Raw genomic sequence first — 22573 nt, 5'->3', positions numbered from 1 at the left:
TTCTAACTCTGCTGCAGAGTTTTTGGTGTCATCAGCAAATTTAATAACCTCACATTTCATCCCCATCTCCAGGTCGTTGATAAATATATTGAACAGGAGAGGTCCCAGCACCGACCCCTGTGGAACTCTGCTCGTGACCCATTGCCAATCTGAGTAATGGCCCTTTACTCTAACCCTCTGTTTCCTGCCTGCCAGCCAGTGTTTGATCCAACGGTGGACATCCCCCTGCACCCCGTGGCTCCACAGCTTCCTAAGCAGTCTTTTGTGAGGTACTTTGTCGAAGGCCTTTTGGAAGTCAAGGTAAATGATGTCTATGGATTCCCCTTTATCCACCTGGCTGTTTATTCTCTCAAAGAAATACAGTAAGTTCGTGAGGCATGACCTTCCCTTGCAGAAGCCGTGCTGGCTCGCCTTCAGTTGTCCATTGTTTTCTATGTGTTCGTAGATTGTGTCCTTGACCAGTGCTTCCATCATCTTTCCCGGAACCGAGGTCAAGCTCACCGGCCTGTAGTTTCCCGGGTCACCCCTTGATCCCTTCTTAAAGATGGGCGTGACATTGGCTATTTTCCAGTCCTCTGGGATCTCCCCAGTTTTTAAGGATAGGTTACAAATTTGGCGTAGTGTTTCCGCTATTTCGTTTCTCAGTTCCTTTAATACCCTTGGGTGGATGCCGTCCGGACCTGGTGATTTGTCGCTCTTCAGTCTGTCTGAGAACATCCTCTTTGCTTACTTCTAGTTGGACCAGCTTTTCATCATGGTCTCCGTTTATGTTCTCCTCGGGTTCTGGGATATTGGATGTGTCCTCTCTCGTGAAGACTGACAAGAAGAACTTGTTTAACCTGTCAGCTATCTCTTTTTCCTCCTTAACCATTCCCTTCTTGTCTCCATTGTCCAAAGATCCCACTTCCTCCCTGGCTGGTTGTTTCCCCTTCACATACCTGAAGAATGGTTTGAAGATTTTTGCTTCCCCCACCAGTCTCTCCTCATAATCTCTTTTTGCTTTCCTAACCACTCGGTGACAGTCCTTTTGGTGCCTTTTGTGCTCCTTCTGGTTGTCCTTAGTTTGGTCCTTTTTCCATTTTCTAAATGATGTTTTCTTGTCACTTATTGCCTTTCTCACTGCATTTGTTATCCACGCCGGGTTTTTGGTTCAATTTTTTTTGCACCCTTTCCTAAACCTGGGGACATACAGGTTTTGTGCTTCGTGCACCGTGCCCTTGAATAGGGCCCAGGCTTCCTCTACAGTCTCCATCTTCCCTGAGCTGTTGCTGAGTTTCTTTCCCATCATTTTCCTCATGGCCTCGTAATTTCTTTTTCTAAAATTGAGTGCTGTTGTTGTAGTTCTTTTCACTTTTGATGTTCCCATTTCTAGCTTGCACTGGATCATGTTGTGATCGCTGTTTCCTAGTGGCTCTAGTACTACCACCTCCTTTGCGGGTCCCCCTAGTCCATTGAGGATTAGGTCAAGGGTGGCATCTCCTCTTGTTGGTTCCGTGACCAGCTGCTCCATGAAACAGTCCTTCACTACCTCCAGGAACTTTGTTTCTCTCGTGCAATTTGAGTGTCCAATGCTCCAGTCTATCCCAGGGTAGTTGAAATCCCCCATCACCACCACACTTCCGCTTTTACATACCTGCCTCAATTCAGCCTCCAGGTCCTGGTCGTTTGCCTCCAGTTGTCCTGGTGGGCGATAGTACAGTCCCAATTTTATGTTTGCTCCATTTCCTCCTGTCAGCTTTACCCATAGTGATTCCAAGCTGTCCGCCCTTACTGTTGTTTCCATCCTGGTTGAAGGAATGGAGTCCTTTATATATAGCGCTATTCCTCCACCCTTCTTATGTGTCCTGTCCCTCCTATAGAGTTTGTACCCTGGTAGGATCACATTCCATTTATTGTCCTCGGACCACCATGTCTCTGTGACTCCAATTATGTCTAGGTCCTCCTTACTGGCTATAACTTCTAGCTCCCCCATTTTGGTTCTTAGGCTCCTATTAGTGTATAAGCAATTTAAGTCCCTGTTATTTACCTTCTCTGTTTGTTTTCCTCGTAGTTTGGTGCTCCTGCCGACCCCTTCATGGGCTGCCAGTCCCCGAGCTTCATTCCGTCCATCCTCCTCCTGCGGTGTGTGTGTTTCGTCCTTATCCCCCTCCTGTGGTGTGTCTATCTCGTCCTCAGCCTGCTTCCCCATTTTTGGACGTCCCTCTGGCTCCGGCTGTTTCCTCCTTTTTGCACTCTTTAGTTTCATTAGTTCCTTGGGCCCCTGCATCGCGTCTTTGGGTTTTAAAAAAAAAAAAAATGTCCACTCCGTCTCGAGTCCTCTATCGCCTTTTCCCGGTTCAGTATCCTTGTTTGATACTCTAGTCCGATGTGTCGATGTCGGATCAACTATCAGCTTTCCCCTTGTCCTCAGTTTAAAGCCATGTCTATGCCGTTCTGGATGTTGCATGCCAGCATCCTCGTCCCAGACGTGCTCAGGTGCAGTCCGTCTCTCCTGTAGAGCTTGCTTTTCCCCAGGAAGGTTGTCCAGTTCTGTACAAAGTGGAAACCCTCCTCATCGCATCATCTCCTCAGCCAACCGTTTATTGCTTGCAGCTTGGTCTGCCTCCTTGCATCCGCCCTCGGTACTGGCAGGATCTCTGAGAAGGCTATCTTTCTTGTCCTCAGCTTCAGTTTCCTCCCCAGGATCTTAAACTGCTCGGTCAGTGTAGTCCTGTTGTAGTTCCTTCTGCTGACGTCGTTAGTTCCAACGTGGATTATCACTGCTGTCTCCTCCGTCTCAGCTCCCTCCAGGATTCTCTTGATTCTGTCGGAGATGTTGTTTGTCCTCGCCCCCGGGAGACATGTCACTAGTCGGTCCTCTCTGCCTCCTGCTACGTGACTGTCCACTTCTCTCAGGATTGAGTCTCCCACTACGATTGCAGATTTGCCTTTCCTCAGCTTCCTCTTGGGTCTCAGGTCCATATCAGTGACTTGATCCTTCAATCCTTCCTCCGGGTTCAGATGGGTCTCTGCCCCCTCTGCCTGCTTAGTTCCTCCGCACGGTCCTTCCCCCCTGGGGTCTGGTGGATTCTGTCCTCCCTCCGTTAGTTCCCTTCTGGATTGTTGGTGCTCCTGTGCCTCCACCATCTTGCAGGCCTCCTCGATGAATCTCTCGAGCTCTCTAACCTGCTCATTGATGTGGCTCTCTCTGGTGGTATCCTCAGTTGCCGCAATTGCCCACGGTTCCTCCATGGTGCGGAGTCCCTCCAGCTCCTGGATCCTAACCTGCAGTCTCCCGGCCTCCTTCTTCAGGCTATCCAGTTCCTGACATAGACCTCATATGTACGCCTGCCTCCCGGAGGGGAGGTAGTTATACATATGACACTCGATGCAGTATACTGGGAAGCTTCGTTGGGTTTCTGCCGCTTCCATTTCTCTTTTCTCATACCCAGTGGGAACTAGAGGCCTGAGGCTGCCTGGAATGGAACTATTTGTAATGGAATATCTCTGAGAGGAAGATCCTGCGGAGCCTTGCCAAACTTTCCAGAAGGAACAAAAATTATTACGATTCCTGCCCGTTGGTCGATGAAACCTGCTCACAGGGAGAGACTGTGTTAAGCCACAGTGGACATAAGGTTGTCTAGGCCTTTACTAAAGAGAAGCTGGCCCTGGAAAGGAAGGCCTTAGAGGAGGCATCCCTCGCCCAATGATGGATCCAAAGAGTCTGCCACATAGACACTGCGTAAGACAAAACTTTGCTAAGAACTCGGATGAGATCATAAAGGGTGTCTGCACACCATCCAGTATCAGCAAAGGACGCACCACGCAATCTGGAATGAGCGGCGGCCACCACTGCTTTGATACCCAAAGACGCCACTTCAAAGATATTTTTCAACATAATGTCCATTCTGTGATCCTGAGAATCCTTAAGCATTATACCTCCCCTCATTAGGGAAGGCTGTGCACCTGATAACCTGCACCACAGTGGACTCCACTTTAGGTTTTTCAAAAACTTACTGAAAATCAGGTGCCAGCGGATAAAGCTTCAACACAGCTTTAGAGGACCGCAGAGAGCATTCTGGAAAGACCCACTGTGCTTGAATCATCCCAAGAAGCTGCGGATAAGATGTAAAAAAGGAAGACAGCACATTAGAGTGGCCCATGACCAAAATCTGAGAAGTGGAAGGAGGAGGATCCAGTTTGAGCTCTTTTAGAACATCAGCAATGAGAAGAGAGACAGTACTATGTTGAAAAAGCCTGTGTACCACAGGGTCATCTCCCAAATCCGAACTCTCAGGGCGTCCGAGGTGACTAGTCCCGGCAATGGTATCAGCCAGATCCAAAATAGAAGCAGTGTCAGGAGATAGCATGGGCATAACATTTGAATGGCAGCTGATGCAACTGAGGTCCACCATAGCAGGATGAGAAGGCTACCAAACAGGAAGTTTCGCCACCAGTTTAATAGGCTGAGAGGGATCAGACATGCCAGCTGGTCGCAACAAATGCGCGGGGTCTGTAGAAAAAGCTTTCCAGAGAAGCCGAACAAATTCCAGTGAAAAGTCACACCCTGCATCCATGGCAGGGAACTATTGAGACACACGTGCTCCACCACAAGAGTCCCAAGACTCGGAACACAGGCATTTTGTGCTAGAAGCCAGTAGAACCACTGGATGAAATTCTTTTCCAAAGTCACGGACCCAGGTCGGCTCCCCAGCCCTTGAATACGTGGAAGAAGCCAAATACGAAGTTCCCGCCCCCATCCCCCTGCGTGCTATGGCACATAGTAAACGGTCACTGAACCAGCGCAATCCCTGCACATATTCAGCAGATTAGGGGCTGGGGAGCCATCCCAAATGATTTTAGGTAAATTGTGAGGTTTTGAGGTAGAAATACAACTTTGAAAAAAAGATTGATTAAAATCCAAGATGGCTGCCACCAGCAAATTCGCACCAAAAACAGCAAATAATAACCTGAAAATAAAAAAAATAGTGATTTGGGGTCTGGGGAGGTAGAAGACCTGAACCCTACCCTCAGAAACTGTGAAAACACAAATTAAAGATTCTCACAAGCCACCCCTGAAGTTCCCATAGAACATAATGGAGGTACTCACAGTTCTGTAGTGCCTTTACCTGTCAGCATTTTTAAAAGCAGCTGAGTGGAAAAATGATTTTCTGCCTCAGAAACAGCACCAAATGCACAGAATGGAAGATCTTTGGACTGCCAGCCAGCCAGCCAAACACTGTATACATGGATCCTCTGCCACGCAGAGGTCAGGGGTGGGAAAGGCAGCCTGCTCCTTGAAACCCAGGTGGGTTTCCCTCCACACGCAAACAGCCTGTGCTTGAAACGTGTGACAAGGTCACCGGCCAGCAGACTCCCAAGAGAAGGGACCCAGGGAACGCTAAGAAGGGTGGCACACACAGCAGGCTGACTCCACAGATCCACCAGAGTTTCTCTGTGAAGCTGCAGTCCGGCACCGCAGGACTGCATCCTTTTCTCCAATAGTGAGGGCTCTCAAGACACTGAAGCTACCGAGAAATGAACTTTTAAGTGAAAAAAATAAGAAATAGAAGCCTAACCACTGCAAAAGACTTCTACAAGGACTGCTTGCAGAAATTGTAACAGGCTAAGGGGTTGGAACATGTGCTCAGAAAAGTTGTGGATTTCTGCAACTCCCGGACTGCGGGTTGGGATTGAACACCTAGCATATGGAATCCAGAAGGGTTGTAACAGAAGGACATGTTAGCAGGGAGAAAGGTAAATAATAAACAATCAAATATGTAAGAGGATAGCTTGATAACTGATTACCTGCAGAGGTAATGGCCACAAAATGTTTGTGGAACAAGCAAAGCACACAATGGTAAAGGGCAGGTAGAAAAAGAGGGATACATTTAGAATGGTAGTGGGTGCTATGATGGGATCGAGACTGAGAATCTGGAACAGGGGAGGGAGGAGGAGCATTGACGTTAGTTTAGGTAATAAGAATTTATATGCTCACTGTATGGGTGGAATGCCTTTATCTGTTATAATTTATGCAAGTCTGGCATCAAGATAGAATCCAGATATTTTAGGCATATTAGCACAAGTACACTAACATTAATTTCTGATAAAGTGGTCTTACGTATTGTGCTTTGGGATTTCAATACTCTGTAGCAGCAGTAAAGAGTCAGCACACCCATTAGGAAGATTATACAGACACCAGTTGTGAAGCCAGCCTGTTGGGGGAAAATACCTATTTAGTGTATATCTTTCTTTGGGGGAGCATGGACAATGCTTTCTATTTATGGGATGGTATCATACCTGCTTTATTCCCCATGGGATACTTAACACAGAGGTACCCATCATAGTATTCCAAATCATGAATCTGAACAACAAAGAAAACAAATGTTAAGTCTGAGACTTTCACATTTCCTTAATAAGGTAGTGAGGAAATGACTAGAAGATGAAGATTCTGGTAGCCAGTAAAGACAGGGGCAAACTCACATAGTCATTATGCTGGAATTTTTGCCAGAGCCATCAGTGTACCCTCCAACTTTGGTAGCAGTTCCTAAGGGACTATAAATAAAGATTTCCTCTGGATCTGGAATAACATGATCTGGAGCAATCTGTTAGATTAAAAAAAATTATTAAGCAAAGAAAAACTGCCCTGTTACATTAAGAAAAATACTATTTTAGAAATGTTTGAGAAATGTTATTGAATAAAACTAATACAATCCTGGTTGTAATCATAATTAAAGCACTAAGAATGGGGATAGGACAGACATTAAACTGTGTTAGTAGTCATAGCCCCCACTGGGGTGGGGGGTGCATTGAAGATGCTTTCCAGTTTGAGTGAAATGGTGTGGTGGCCGTGTTAGTCTACTCTTAAAGGTAATATGTAGAAATAAAACAAGGACTCTGCCCTCCAGTGGTTCACCTCCTTCCTTCACCCGAGAACCCAAACAGTCCTACTAGGGCCACACAAATCTGACCCCAAACCTATCAAATACGGTGTCCCCAAGGCGCCCTTCTATCCCCCCCCTCCTATTCAACCTCTACATCAGACCCGTTATGGATATAGCCTAGAAAAACAACATTAAAATCCACTCCTATGCCGATGACATCCAGCTACTCCTCCCACTGGGTGAAACCGATCATCCCAAATTGCCAACCTCTAACTCTGCCTTTCCGACATGAAAACCTGAACGCCTCCAAGACCGAACTCTAATGGATCAGGGAAAAAAGTACCAAATACATACACCCAACTCTATCATGGGGGTCCACCTCACTAACAGCATCAGATCAGGTACGCAGCCTTGGAGTAACATTGGACGGTCACCTGTCCCTGTCCACCCACATCTCTCAGGTAGTTTCCACCTCCTTCTACTACCTCCACCAACTGAGAAGGATCAAACCCTACATCTCCAAACCAGACCTAACCCAACTCCTCTATGCCTATGTTCTCTCCAGGATGGATTACTGCAACTCCTTATTTAATGGAGTTGCCAAAAAGGATCTCAAACACCTCCAAGCGAGACCAAAATGCAGCAGTCCACCTCCTACACAACCTCAATTACTAAGATCCCAACTCTCCAGCCTTCCGCGCAGAGCACTGGCTATCAATCAACAAATGCTGCGCATTCAAGGCCCATGTAATTGCACATAAAAGAATCTACGCCACCACCCCAGCCTACATAGAATCCAAGCTACCCGTGTACACATCCACCCGCCTCCTCTGCTCTGAAACAGAGAAGCGCCTGTACATCCCCCCAGGAAGGTCTCTCCTGTCAGAAACTGCCCGCAAATGCTCCTACAGCCACTTCATCCCTCAACTCTGGAACCAACTCCCCCCGCAAATCAGGTTACAGAACTCATTGATGACCTTCCGGAAAGCGGTGAAGACCTTCCTCTTCAACTAAACTCCAACTGAAATCAATCCCTCCTTTCCCTCCACTGCTAATTGCTATCCCTTAGAACCGCTTCTCTGCTCTCCCCAGGAATACCCCTGAATACCCCCTCCCAAGCGGACTGAAAGTCAATGCTCTTCTAAGCTTGGGTTCAACATACTACATTGTCAACTTTTCTAACCAATGTGGTTCCCTTAAATACCCCTTGCTAATCTGTTCTCTATTCCCTGTTCTTCTAAACTTGTGCTAAGCTGCTGTATAGTCATTGTACTGTCCAAATGTATTCTACTGTGAATGTTGGCTTGTAATCCATTCTGAGCTACTGGGAGGACGGGATAGAAATCGAATTAAATAAATAAATATTTATTGGACTAACTTGCCCCCCCCCCCCTGTTTTATAAAAGGGGGGGTCAAGTTAGTCCAATAAATATTTATTTATTTAATTAATTTGATTTCTATTCCATCCTCCCAGTAGCTCAGAATGGGTTACAAGCCAATATTCACAGTGCACAGTGAATACAGCTTCTAGATTGTACTACCTCCCAAGCCATAAAATGCCTCATCCTGTCAATGTTAAATAATACTGGATTATATGAAACAGCACCAGAGATACTGAATCAATTCTTAAACAGCTGCTTGGATCTTGAAGACAAATGAAGATGCAAAAGCAGCCAACCTCTGCTCTACACAAAAATAGCCCTTTGACTGTGAGAAACAGCACCGCAGTAGTAAGATCCTGTATGTTTAGCAATAGACACGGATCAGAATGCGTATCAATTGCTAACTTGCCATGTACTGTATGCCACTTTTCACTCTACTCCATCTCTTCATCACTTTCCTCCACACAGCCCTCTCATTCAGCATCCTTACTTTATGTCCTGCAGCATTTTCTTTTACTCACAAAACTTTATGCAGCCTGTTCACTCCTCACTGCAGCTCAGCTGTTGCACTCTGTGACCTTATCCTTAAGGCCTCAAATGGGGCTGAAGATGCCATCTCCTTCCAGCCTCATGAAAATCTGCTCACTAGTCATGAAAATCCATTCAACTGCACTTTACTTCTACTATTACTAATCATTTCTATAGCGTTGCCAGACGCGTGCAGAGCTGTACATTACACTAACCATGTAAGTCAGGCTTCAATACTTCTTAAATCCTCGAACATAGGAAGCTACTCTGTGGTTGAGGAATCTCTGGACCAGTGTCTCCCAACTTCTTCAAGCTAAGTACCCCCTACACTGAACAAATTTCAAGCGAGTACCTCCTGAGCTCTGAGCAGCAGAGATTTTAAAATGGACATTTTAATGTTAAACAGTTAACTAAACTAGGCCAACATACATAACAAATAAAGATCACTGCAACTGGCATACAGACTGAAACATAGCTGGCATGATCTGTTATATTTCAGTCTCGTACAAACTGTGTAGCCCTTGACAGGTGGTATGTTTATTGTTACAGACCAAGTAAAAATGAACGAGACTTAGACAGGGCCTATTTATAAAATGAGAAGTTCTCCACAAAAGCTGCCCATAGTGACCAATCCAATTTCATTTTTTCTTTAGGAAAATGAAACAAGAAGTCTTTGGTCACTATGGGCAAGTTCTTCACTTTTGTGAAGTACTTTTGTTTTATCCTTTTATAAATAGGCCCTAGTGAACCAAGGCACCTTTCTATGTACTTTCCTCTCTCACACATTATCACCTGCCCTCAACCAATCTGCCTCCTTCTCTTTCACACACAAACATACCACCTGCCCTCGGCCAGTCTTCTTCCTTCACTCACACACAAGTCCATAGCACCTCTCTCTCTCCCCAAGCCCAGCAGCACCTCTCATTCTCAGCTCCCCCCACCCAGATCCAGCAGCACATCCCCTCTCACCCCTCCCAGATCTAGAAGCACTCCTCCCCACGCAGATCCAACAGCACCCCTCCCTCTCACCTCCCCCCAGGGCCAGCAGCACTATTTCATCTTCTGCCTCCAGGGCTAGCACCATCATTCCCTCTCACATCTCCCTCCCAAGTCCAGCAGAACCCTCCCTTCTCCCATTTAAGCAGCATCTCTACTTCTCCCTCTCCCCTCCCCAGGAGCACCTCTCCCTCCCTTCCTGTCTCCAGAGCCAGCAGTACCACTCTCTCTCCTGTCCCATGGCCAGCAGCACCTTTCCTTCTTATCTCCCCTCATGTTCAAAAGCACCCTTTCCCCTCTCCTGCTTCAGAAGCACCTCTTACTCTCCTCTCCAGTTTCAGCAGCATGTCTCCCTTTCAGTACCCTCTCCCTCTCCTGTCCCCAGGGTCAGCAGCACACCACCTCTCCCTATTCAGCAGCAGCGGCTCCCCTTTCTATCCCCCCAACCTGCAGTCTGGCCTCATTTATCTGTATCACTGATGATAGCGGCAGCCCAGTGATTCATACAGGCAGACTCGAAACCTTTGCTAGGTCATGCTCCACCTCAGAGGAAACAGAAGTTGCATCGAGAAGGCAGGGTGCATCCTAGTCAAAGATCCTGAGATTGCCTGTACGAATTGCTGGGCTGTTGCTATCATTAGTGATCCAGGTAAATGAGGCAAGACTGCAGGTTGTGGGATAGAAAGGGGTGCTGCTGGATTTAGAAAGGGAGAGGTGCTGTGCTGCTGGTCTTGGGGACACTGGGCTGCCGCTATCGTTGGTGATCCAGAACATGGGGAGGACAGAATGGGAGAGATGATACTGGCTCGGTGGAAGAAGAAAGGAGGGCTGCTCGGTGCCTCATACCCCTTGATAGTGGTTTGTGTACCCCCTGGGGTACATGTACCTTATGTTGGAAACTACTGCTCTAGACAATTAAATGGTTTCCTTTTGTATAATAAATTCAAACGGATGATTAATGTCCTTTTGATGTTCTCTTTACCCTGTGCTCCAATTCTTTGGAAACAACACATTTTAAGAGTCTTTGCAGGACAGAAGTTCCTTAGGTCAGGCACATAAATCATACCCACACTCCACAGTCCAAATTCCTTCAGTCTATCAAAACAGGCTTTCTGCTTACCAGTGCTCTCTCAGATGGGGAAGCAAGTCTTCCATAGTAATGAATTCGTGTACTCATTGCGGAGGCTTGCTCTGTTATTCTCTGTGGATCTTCACCATTTATACTTATAATACTGGTAGGCTCAACATGGAAGGGCCTAAACCATATACAAACAAAAAGACAATAGACTTTAAACTGGAAGAATATGATAAATTTAGCATCTTTCATTAAACAGAGGTAGTCAGATTATTGCAAGCAACTGTATCAAAATGTTCTGATCCACTAACTTCATGAACTAAGAATGATTATGTTCTCACCGCAATAATCTTCTTTCTTGTAGATGTGTCTAGTGGTTCTGAATGCCAGGGTCTTCTATCTGAACTAGCAAGTTGTTTTTAGAAAACTGTCAATCATGTTTTCACTCTTCCCAGGGAGCTGCTCCTGCCCCCTCAGTTTGTACAAAAGCAAATCAAGCAGTATTGTAATAAAAGACATAACAGGAAGGAGGAAAATGGGGGAAAATACTCAACACAAATTTGTTCTGCTCTGTAATAAACATAGGAAATAATATTATAACATCCAAACTTGTGTGCCCAACACTAACTATGTATAGAACTTGTAGCTACTCGCATGACCTGCTAACAAGCAGAAACTGAAGCCAGACTGTATTGGTCATGAAAATTTACCTATGTATCATGTTTCTTCTTTATTTTTTTTCGCATCCTCAGCTACTCTGATAGACAAAAAAATCTTCAGATCCAGACTAATCATTCGCTGATTATTCCTATTTTGCTCTGATTGTACCATACCCTCTGATTGTACCATTCGCTGATTGTCCAGCCCATCTTTGTTGTAAACCGCCTCGAACTACTATTGGCTTTGGCGGTATATAAGAAATAAATTATTATTTATTATTAATCCTAAAGCAGAAGGTAGGCAGAGTCCATACACATACGTTCAGGAACACTAGACAAATCTAGAAGAACCTAATCTTTCTTTTCAGTGCAATGTGTCTAGTAGTCCTGAATGTTAAGGACCTACCAATGAAGTCCCCAGAGTCTAGGGCAGACCCGCTGAGTCTGCCTTCAAAATGGAGGACCTGAAAGCGGCGTCTTTCTTGGCTGCTACATCAACCCTAAGGTATACCATGTAGCTGCTCTACCATTCTCCTTAGGCAAGACAGCCCTAGTGTCTGCCCAACAGGCAGCAACCCCTCTGGTGGAGTGCGTTTTCAATGCAATTGATGACTTTTTACCACAGCCCACAAATGCAGCGGAAATGGCCATTTTAATCCATCTAGAAAAATCGAGGCCCTAGACGCCAGCCTCCCTTTCTTGACATGACTGGTCAGAACAAAAAGGTGATTCGAAAGGTCAAACTCACTGGTAACTTCAAAGTACAGATGAAGCACTCGCTTGATATCTAGCAAATACAATGCTTTATCCTTTTTCTTAGACTCCATAGGGCGGAAAGTGGCCAAACAAATTTCTTGACTGACATGGAAAGACAAGACTACTTTCGGTAAAAAAGACAGAACCATGCATAAGGAAAGCTCTGCTTCCAAGATCCCAAGGAAAGGCTCCCTGCAGGATAAAGCCTGTAACTCAGAAACCTGTCTTGTTGATGTAATCACCACCAGGAACACAGTCTTAACTGTAAGATCCAAAAAGGAAGCCTCCTGTAAGGGCTCATACGAAGCAGTACTGAGATCTTGCAAGATGATGTTAAGGTTCCAGGAAGGGAAAGAGGAATACACCAGAGGATGAAACCACAGAGCCCCTTTAATGAACTGGGCAACATCTGGGTGAGAGGGAAAGGAACCTTTTTACCCACAAACCTGGAAACAGGAAAGTTCTGCTACCAGCACTTTCAGACAACCTACCGACAAGTCCTTTCTAAAGTCCCTCTTGCAAAAAGTCCAGGATTACTGAAATCGGAGCTCATCAGGGCTCTATATCATTCACCGCACACCAGCATTGAAAAGACTTCCAGGTCTTAGCATAGGCTGCCACCGTGAATGATTTCTTAGCTCTGAGCAACGTTGTAATGACCACGTCCAAATAACCCTGTTTGTCAGGGCTGCCCGCTCAAGAGTCATACTGAAAGCCCAAAGTGTTCCGGATTCTTGATAGAATCTGGTCCCTGAGTGAGAAGATCTGCTTGGACCAGGCGCCACTAGGACTACTAAGCCAGGATGGATCACAATCCTGTAAATTACTTGACTGATCATGGGACACGTGGGAAACACATAAGAACTCATTTTCCAGCCATGGCTGGACTAATGCATCCAACTCCTTGCTTGTGAGCTTGAATCTTCAGCTGTAAAAACAAGGTATCTTAGTGTTCACCATCAAACCAATCAGATCCATTTATGGAGGCCCCCACCATCAAACTATGGCATTGAACGCCTGTGGAAACAGTGACCATTCCTCCAGGTCGAGAGTTTACCGACTGAGAAAGTTGGCCTGAACATTTTCTACTCCTGCTACATGCATAGACGAGAGAGTCAGCTTCTGCCCACTGGAAGAGTAGTTGAGTTTCTAGGCGCAACAGAGTACTTCTGGTGCCTCCTTGCCTGTTAATATATGCTACCGCTGTGGCATTGTCCGAGAAGACTGACTGCCCTGTCTTCCAGAGACTTCTCTAGTGCCTGAAGTGCTACACAAATGGCTGAGTTCCAGGCAATTTATGGACCACTTCTGCTGAGACAGAATCCAACACCTCCTGTGGGCCGGGAAAATAGGAATGTGAAGATAGATCTCCTTCAGACTGAAGAAGGTGAGAAATTCCCCCAGCCCCACTGCCACTATGACCAATTGAAGTGTGGTACCTTCAGAGTCACATTGACCGACTTGAGGTCTAGAATTGGTTTGCAGTTGTCCGAGCCTTTCTTTGGCACACTAAAGTACTGTATGTGGAATATCTGCCCGGGCCCAAGTCTGCATTTGAGACCAGCTCTATAGCAGCTTTTGTACCGTAGCCCGAACTTTGAGGACTCTCTCTAACCAGCTGGCTGGCCAGCCAGAGAAGTCACAAAGCGATCTGGCAGGGGGACACAGAACTCAATTTTGTATCCCTCCCAGATTACATCTAGAACTCAGCACTCTGCACCAATCTGAGACCAGACCAACCAAATGGCTGACAGTCTGGGGGAGACCTGGCCTGGTGTTACTGTGCTTTCTTAGTGGCTGGTGACAGGTGAAAGCCTGAAGCTCGCTGTCTCTTGCCCTTGCTGAATCTCTGATGTGATCCCTGAAAGTGCCTTTGCGTTGTTTGGCCTCCCGAATATACAGTATATAAAATCTTCTGGAGCCTCAAAAATTGCCCCGACCTAAATTATGGTCTGTCCAGGATCTGCTGTCAGGTAAGGACCTGGGGTGACAGTCCGTCACACTGGCCATCAGATCATCTAGATCCTTGCCAAAGATTATCTGCCCCTGAAAAGGAAGTCTGCTTAGTGTAACTTTAGAGGTAGCAAGAGCTTCTGTTGGGCAGAGACAGCATAGGCTGAGTCTTGCTCATAACTTCGATAAGATCATACAGAGCATCCCCAATATAATTCATCACAGATAGGAGCATTTGGGGATCTTCCCCATCTATCGGGTCAGAGGAACAAGATAGAGAATGACATGGTGAAAAAATGTATCCCCCCAAAGCGTCTGATCCCATTCGCACAAGGCTCGAATAGTTATGATTTTATATTGAACTTAGTTTATTAAAGCTTAAAAAGAAACAATATTCTGTACAATTGTCATTTTATAAACACAAATAATAGAGAGTAAGGATCAACAAAACCCCCGTCTCCCCTCCCCTTCACAAATATCCCCTCCACTATCGAGAAAACTGAACAAGCCAAATTACTACAGAATGTTACCATAGAAAAATCAAGCTAACAGAATACTTGAGTCATACATGGCAGGAATAGTTTTAGGTGAGTGAAATTAGGGCAACTGTCTCCTGGTCAGAGAGAGCCCTAAGTCAGCTGGAAGCTAAAGAAGCACGGCCTAGGCCTTGCGGTCCCCAGTTATGTCTAACACCAGCTCTAACAGGATACATATTTCAGATCTGACATATTCTGATATATTTATATCATAAAATAGAAAATAAAATTATTTTTTTTAATCTTTTGTAGTCTTATCATTTTATTCTTCAAATCATGTTGGTCTCTGGCTCTGGTCTCTGTTTTCTTTTGTCTTCTCTTAATTCACTTGCCAGGGTCTCCTGACCATTTGACATTTTTTCTATCTCTGTGCATGTATTGTTCCTCTTGTTCAGCATTTCCCTTCTCTATGTCTCCTATTTGTCCCTTTCTAGTATTTCCCCTGTGCCCATCTCCCTGCCTTCATCATCTCACCATTCTATGATCCCCTCCCGCTGTGTACAGTATCATTCCTCTATATCCCTATACCCCCTAAGTCCAACATCTTCCTTCTGCATTCTTACTCTCCTCTATGTCTTCTCTGTGTCCATATACCATCCCCATGCAGCATTTCCCTTTTTGTCCCTGTTCATATGCTCCCATCCATGACCACCATTTCCCCTCTTTTTGTATATCTCCCTGTGTCCAGCTTCTCCCCTTTCTTACTCCCTTACACCAATGTGTCTCTTATACTCTCTTTCTTCCCTCTGCTATGTTCAATATTTCACTCTTCCTTCATCCCCTTGGTTGTTTTTTCTTTCCCTTCCCTCTCCTCTTCCGTGCAGGTCCTGCTCCTTCCCTCTCCTCTTCCCTGAAGGTCTCCCCCTTCCCTCAGGTCTAAAACATCTAGCCCCTTCCTTCAGCACCCAAGTGGGTCTGGCACCTTCCCCTTCCTTCCAGTTCCAGTCCCCCTACCACATGGGCTCAGCTTCTCCTTCCCAACCTCCCAATCCCCAAACCAGATCCAGCACCTGTCTCCCTTCCCTTCAGCTCCAGCCGATTCAGCAGCCCAAGCAACCACCTCCCCTCTTTGCGGGTCTGGCAGTCCCCTCCCCAATCACAGGTCCTGCAGCTCCCACTCCCCAGTCACGGGTCCGCCGACTCCCTCTCCCCAGTCAGGGGTCCGGCAGCTTCCTCTCCCAATTGTGGGTCAAACTAAACATTAAGAATAGAGTAATACAAAAGAACAGAACAAAAGAAATCTAATTTGGAAAAAGTAGAATAATTAATTTCCAAAATGTTTGGCGAACAAGACTGTCTTCAGAGCCTTCCTGAAAGATAAGAAGGGGCCTAAGTTTCTTAGTAAGAGTGGCAAGTTATTTCAAAGCTTGGTTAATTTGTAGGAGAAAGAATGGCTAAGTTGTCTGATAGATTTGATTTTGCCCTTAAGGGAAGGAAAGGAAAGTTTTAATCTCTGAGAGCTCCTAGCCAGATGAGATCTGTCCAAAAGGACAAGAGTGATAGAGGCCAAATAAGATCTTGAATGCAATACAAATGCATTTAAATTGAATCCTCAAATGGACTGGAAGCCAATGTAAATCTCTAAGGAGAGGGGACACATGGTCAAACTTGTGCTTACCAAAAATGAATCTGGCAGCAGTATTCTGTATTATCTGGAGTCTCTGAAGGCTAACCTTAGATAAGCCCACGTACAGTGAATTGCAATAGTCCAGACATGCCAGAATGATTGATTGGACCGAGACAGAAAAATGCTGTTGGTAGAAGAACGGTCTAACTTCCTCAAAACGCGAAGACTAATCCCCCCCCCCCACTGTTTTGCAAGAGAGTTAACTTGATCCTTAAATGTGAGTGAAGAATCAATGAGAATGCCTAATACTAATGAAGAGAACTTGATTTTCAAAGATTCACAGCACAAGGAAGAGAATCTAACTTAGGGCCCAGCCAAGAATTTTGGCTTAGCAGCGTTTAATTTCATCTGGACCATCAGTGCCCAGGACTGTAGTTTTGCAATACAGTGGTTAATATTGGATGATAAATTAACTAGGTCTAGATCAGGGGTCTCAAAGTCCCTCCTTGAGGGCCGCAATCCAGTCGGGTTTTCAGGATTTCCCCAATGAATATGCATGAGATCTATGTGCATGCATTGCTTTCAATGCATATTCATTAGGGAAATCCTGAAAACCCGACTGGATTGCGGCCCTCAAGGAGGGACTTTGAGATCACTGGCCTAGATTGACCTCGAGTAATATAAAAATGCCATCAGCATATGTCAATAGAGTTTCACAAATATTCAGGTCATAGTATTTCAATGTACTCATAAAGATGTTGAATAAGATCAGAGACAGTGGAGAGCCCTAGGACACACCACAAGGGGCCCTCCAGGATTCCTGAGCAGGAACAATATGATAGAAATTTAGAAAACCATTCCAGGACAGGCAAAAGGCAAAAAACAAAACCGCAAACCAGAACGTACGCAGGTAAGGCTTGACTCAAATAGGGCACTGGTCTTTGACCTAAGGGCCGCCACGTGAGCTGGGCACAATGGACCACTGGTCTGACCCAGCAGCGGCAATTCTTATGTTCAAACAAACCTGCGATTCCCCTACCAGGTCAGCCCCTTTACACCTCCTGCCCCAGGCCTACCAGCCTATTAGAAGCTTCAATGATGAAGAGACAATGTCGCAAGCCTACTTCAGGACCTTCCTCTAGCTGAGTCCCTCCTTCCGATGTAACTTCTGGCGTGTGCGGTGCGGGCAGTCTCAAAGCTTCTTAAGAAGGTTAAATTAACAGTACACTTTTAGCACTGTCATTAACAAGCTCCATGGATGACATCACCCACATGTGAGAATATGCTGCTTGCTTGTCCTAGGATAAAAAGTCACTACTACTGCAGGGATGGATCAAAACTGAATGGGGCAGGAGGGGACTTGAAAACTTGACACCAACACCTCGGCTAAATAAAGAAAAAAAAAACCAACTGAAAGAGGAACTCACCATGATGAAAATTGATGCACATGTTAAGTAATTTTGGCAATAAGGAAAACCACTGAAACTGGTAAGAGCATAATCTCCACTGAACTAGTCATTTATATGACTGATAATCCAACTAATTTGAAAGCATAAGAACATAAGCAGTGCGTCTGCTGATTCAGACCAGAGGTCCATCATGCCCAGCAGTCTGCTCACGCGGCGGCCCATCAGGTCCAGGACCTGTATAGTAATCCTCTATCTATACCCTTCTATCCCTTTTTCCTTCAGGAAATCATCTAATCCCCTCTTGAACCATGATACCGTACTCTGTTCTATCACACCCTCTGGAAGTGCATTCCAGGTGTCCACCACATGTTGTGTGAAGAACTTCCTAGCATTGGTTCTGAATCTGTCCCCTCTTAATTTTTCCGAATGCCCTCTCGTTCTTGTAGATTTCGAAAGTTTGAAGAACCTGTCCCTCTCCACTTTCTCTATGCCCTTCATGATCTTGTAAGTCTCTATCATGTCTCCCTAAGACTCCGCTTTTCCAGGGAAAAGAGCCCCAGTTTCTCTAATCTTTCAGCATATGAAAGGTTTTCCATACCCTTTATCAATCGCGTCGCTCTTTTCTGTACCCTCTCGAGTATCGCCATATCCTTAAGGTACGGCGACCAATATTGGACGCAGTACTTCAGATATGGGCGCACCATCGCCCGATACAATGGCAGGATTACTTCTTTTGTTCTGGTTGTAATACCTTTCTTGATAATACCCAGCATTCTATTCGCCTTCTTAGAGGCCGCTGCGCACTGTGCCGACGGCTTCATTGTCTTGTCCACTATTACCCCCGAGTCCTTTTCTAGGGTACTTTCACCCATTACCAGCCCTCCCATCGTATAGCTGTACTTCGGGTTTCTGTTTCCTACATGTAAGACTTTACATTTCTCTACATTAAACTTCATCTGCCATCTCGTCGCCCACTCTTCTAGTTTGTTCAGGTCCCTTTGTAAATCCTCAGTCCTCTTTAATCCCTAAATAGTTTGGTGTCATCTGCGAATTTTATTACTTCGCACTTCGTCCTTGTTTCTAGATCATTTATAAATACATTGAACAGCAACGGCCCGAGTACCAACCCCTGCGGAACACCACTCGTGACCCTCCTCCAGTCAGAATAGTGGCCCTTCACTCTTACCCTTTGCTTTCTACCTGCCAACCAATTTTTGATCCATCTATGTACGTCTCCTCCACTCCATGGTTCTTCAGTTTCCGTAGTAGGCGTTCATGGGGTACCTTGTCAAAGGCTTTTTGGAAATCTAAGTATATGATGTCTATGGGGGTCCCCTTTGTCCATTCCAGTGTTTCGAGATGAAGTTTGGCTAGGTTGCAAAGGTCAATCTCAATCTCCTACTCTCTCATGGACTCCCACCTTCAAAAGCTGAAGTTGATCCTCAGGAATACAGAATGACAAGGTGACCCGTGATAAACTACAGGAACGGGAAAAAAAATTTGAGCCATTTACTGCAGGTGTGGGAGCAAAGCAAACCATGCTGATCACTCCCCAATTCTTCTTTCCTCCCTCCCTCCATCAGGCATTTTTCCCTGTAACTTTTTGAGAGGTGAGATAATGGTAGGGGAGAAGTAGGGTTAACATATTTATATAAGTAAAAGAGGACACATAGCCTTGCCAAATTCCATTCCATCCTTTTGATGCAACTTCCTGTTTTTGTGAAGACAGGAAGTTGCATCATATGGATGGACCTGGCAAAGGAAAGACCATGGGCAGGCCTGTGTGGGATCAGCTGGTTCCAGAAGGTATGTGCCAGCAGGCGGGAGAAAAGAAGACTTGCAGGCAAGGAGGGGGAGCTGGGTATAGAGGGAAGTTGGAGCAGCGTTAAGGGGTAAGGATTTAAAACAATTGCTTTTGCTTATTGACACTTATGGGGAATTTAGGAGACATCTAAAAACATATCTGTTTTCAAAGTATTTAGGCAGCTAATTCGTAAAAATTTTATTATGCACTATTTTGATCATTTTAGTGTCTCTAATTATTGGCTTTTAACTTTTTTAGTTCTATTCAACTTCTTTTATTTGGGTTTTTTAAAAAAACTTTTGTAAACCGCATAGAACTTTATGGCCTTGCGGTATATAAACTGATGATGGTTATTATTATTATTAGAGAGGTGCTGGGCCTGTGGGGTGGGAGGTGGAAGGGAAAGAGAAATGTTGTACAATGTAGATGAAGGAGGTGGTAGTGAAATACTAAACACACAGTACAGGGAAAGAGGGAGACATACACAGGAAGGTATACATAAACAGAGGGGAAATGGGCATGGAGAGAATAGAAACAGAGGCACAAAGGGAGATGCTGCATGGGAATGGAACATGGACATATAGGGACAAAGCAATACATGGGAGGGGTATATGGATACAGAGGGAAGGTGCTAGATATGGGGGAGAATAGGAACACAGTTAAGGGAGATGCTGAACTTGGGGGACACAGGGACAGGGGTTAGAGACATAAGAGTAGTGATGACAAACATGGGGAGATGGACTCAGAGGAGATAATGAAAAGGGAAGGACCGTATATAGGGGACATAGAGAAGGGAGATATGAGTATACAGAAATGAAAGATGAATGGTGAGAACAGAGAAAGAAGAAATGTCTAAAGAGCAAGAGACTCTGATGAGGAAATTAAGAGAAGACAGAGGGAAACAGAAACTAGAGCCTGTAATCAACATGTCTTCAAAAATAAAATGACCAGACAATAAAAGGTAGAAAAAATAATTTTATTTTTTATTTTGTGATTAGAATATGTCAGAATTGAAATGTTTATGCTACTGTTAGACATAGGCAGAAATTTGGAAGGGGACCCCACGCCACCTTCAGTTTACAGCTGGTTTAGGGCTAACTGGCCAGGAGGCAGTTGCCCTAGTTGCACACCCCTAACACCAACCCTGGCATGTGTGATCTTTATATTTTGCACAGTATAGGAGGAAATGGATCTTTCTTTGATATTGTATTACACTGAAGCTGTGAAACAAACAAATAGCAAACCAACAGAGTTACATACAATCAATTTATTGATCACAAACCTGACATGGCCACGTTTTGCCTTCAGAGTGAGTCAGGAGTAAAAGCTATAAGGGATTAAAAACACAACTTACCTTATTAACTAAAAATGCATCCAAAGTAGCTGTTGGCAGTGCTTGGCTGTAAGAGAGGAACATTTCTTGCAGTGCCAACAGATTAAAAAAACTTGTGAATACAGAATAAAATTTCATACCTCACTGGTCAAGATGATATAAACTGATGTTTATAACAGTTCAAAAAGAGAAATAGCACAGTTACTTACCGTAACAGGTGATATCCAGGGACAGCAGGCAGATATTCTTAACGCATGGGTGACGTCACCGACGGAGCCCTGGTACGGACACTTTTAATTAGAAAGTTCTAGATGGCCGCACCGCGCATGCGCGAGTGCCTTCCCGCCCGACGGAGGAGAGCGTGGTCCCCAGTTAAGATAAGCCAGCTAAGAAGCCAACCCGGGGAGGTGGGTGGGTCGTAAGAATATCTGCCTGCTGTCCCTGGATAACACCTGTTACAGTAAGTAACTGTGCTTTATCCCAGGACAAGCAGGCAGCATATTCTTAACGCATGGGTGACCTCCAAGCTAACAGAGAGGGAGGAGGGATGGTTGGCCATTAGGAAAATAAATTTTGTAACACAGATTGGCCGAAGTGTCCATCCCGTCTGGAGAAGGCATCCAGACAATAGTGAGTAGTGAACGTGTGAACTGAGGACCAAGTGGCAGCCTTGCAGATTTCCTCGATGGGCGTGGAACAGAGGAAAGCCACAGAAGCAGCCATAGCTCTGACCCTGTGGGCCGTGACAGCACCTTCCAGTGAGAGACCGGCCCGAGCATAACAGAACGCAATGCAAGCAGCAAGCCAGTTAGAAAGCGTCCGCTTAGAAACAGGGTGCCCCAGACGGTTAGGGTCAAAGGACAAAAAGAGCTGAGGTGAAGAGCGGTGAGCCCTGGTACGGTCCAGGTAGTATGCAAGGGCCCGCTTACAGTCTAGCGTGTGTAACGCCTGTTCCCCAGGATGAGCATGGGGTTTAGGGAAAAAGACAGGCAATACAATGGACTGGTTGAGGTGGAAGTCCGAGACTACCTTGGGAAGGAATTTAAGGTGGGTACGCAGAACCACCTTGTCATGGCGAAAAATAGTAAAAGGTGGGTCGACAACCAGTGCATGCAGCTCACTAACCCTCCTGGCAGAGGTGATGGCAATGAGGAAAAGCACCTTCCACGTCAGAAATTTGAGTGAAGTAGTGGCAAGAGGCTCAAATGGAGGTTTCATGAGGGCTGATAAAACCACATTCAGGTCCCAGACGACTGGAGGAGGCTTCAGAGGTGGTTTGACATTGAATAGGCCTCTCATGAACCGGGAAACCAGTGGATGAGCCGTGAGAGGTTTTCCGAGGATAGGCTCATGAAACGCAGTGATGGCACTGAGGTGGACTCTGATTGAGGTAGACTTGAGGCCAGCGTCGGACAGAGAGAGCAAATAGTCCAGTACAGTTTCCACCGCCAACGAGGTGGGGTCGTGGTGATGCAGGAGACACCAAGAGGAGAACCTGGTCCACTTCTGATGGTAACATTGGAGGGTGGCCGGTTTCCTGGAGGCATCCAAAATGCGACGGACAGGCTGAGACAGATTCTCTGGAGAGGTCAGTCCGAGAGAAACCAATCTGTCAGGTGGAGCGATGACAGATTGGGATGTAGTAGAGACTGATGCTGCTGTGTAAGTAGAGTAGGAAACACAGGAAGAGGAATGGGCTCCCTGGAGCTGAG

General features: G+C 45.6%; 1 protein-coding gene across 3 annotated transcripts in view; it reads right to left on the bottom strand.

Moving 5' to 3' along the window:
• The window catches only part of SLC38A9 (solute carrier family 38 member 9), a 204475-nt gene that overhangs the window by 110775 nt on the left and 71127 nt on the right, over positions 1-22573 (bottom strand). For all 3 annotated transcript variants that reach the window (XM_033931198.1, XM_033931214.1, XM_033931206.1), the window contains exons 3-6: positions 10890-11025; positions 6463-6584; positions 6280-6343; positions 6101-6194 (exon numbers count right to left, since the gene is read on the bottom strand). In XM_033931198.1, the coding sequence (XP_033787089.1) occupies positions 6101-6194; positions 6280-6343; positions 6463-6584; positions 10890-11025 (416 nt within the window). The remainder of the gene's footprint in view (positions 1-6100; positions 6195-6279; positions 6344-6462; positions 6585-10889; positions 11026-22573) is intronic.

The sequence above is a fragment of the Geotrypetes seraphini genome, chromosome 1 (genome assembly GCF_902459505.1).
Source record: "Geotrypetes seraphini chromosome 1, aGeoSer1.1, whole genome shotgun sequence".
NCBI classification, from domain to species: domain Eukaryota; kingdom Metazoa; phylum Chordata; class Amphibia; order Gymnophiona; family Dermophiidae; genus Geotrypetes; species Geotrypetes seraphini.
Note: the sequence above shows the minus strand (reverse complement) of the source record. Positions and strands in the feature narration are given on the sequence as shown.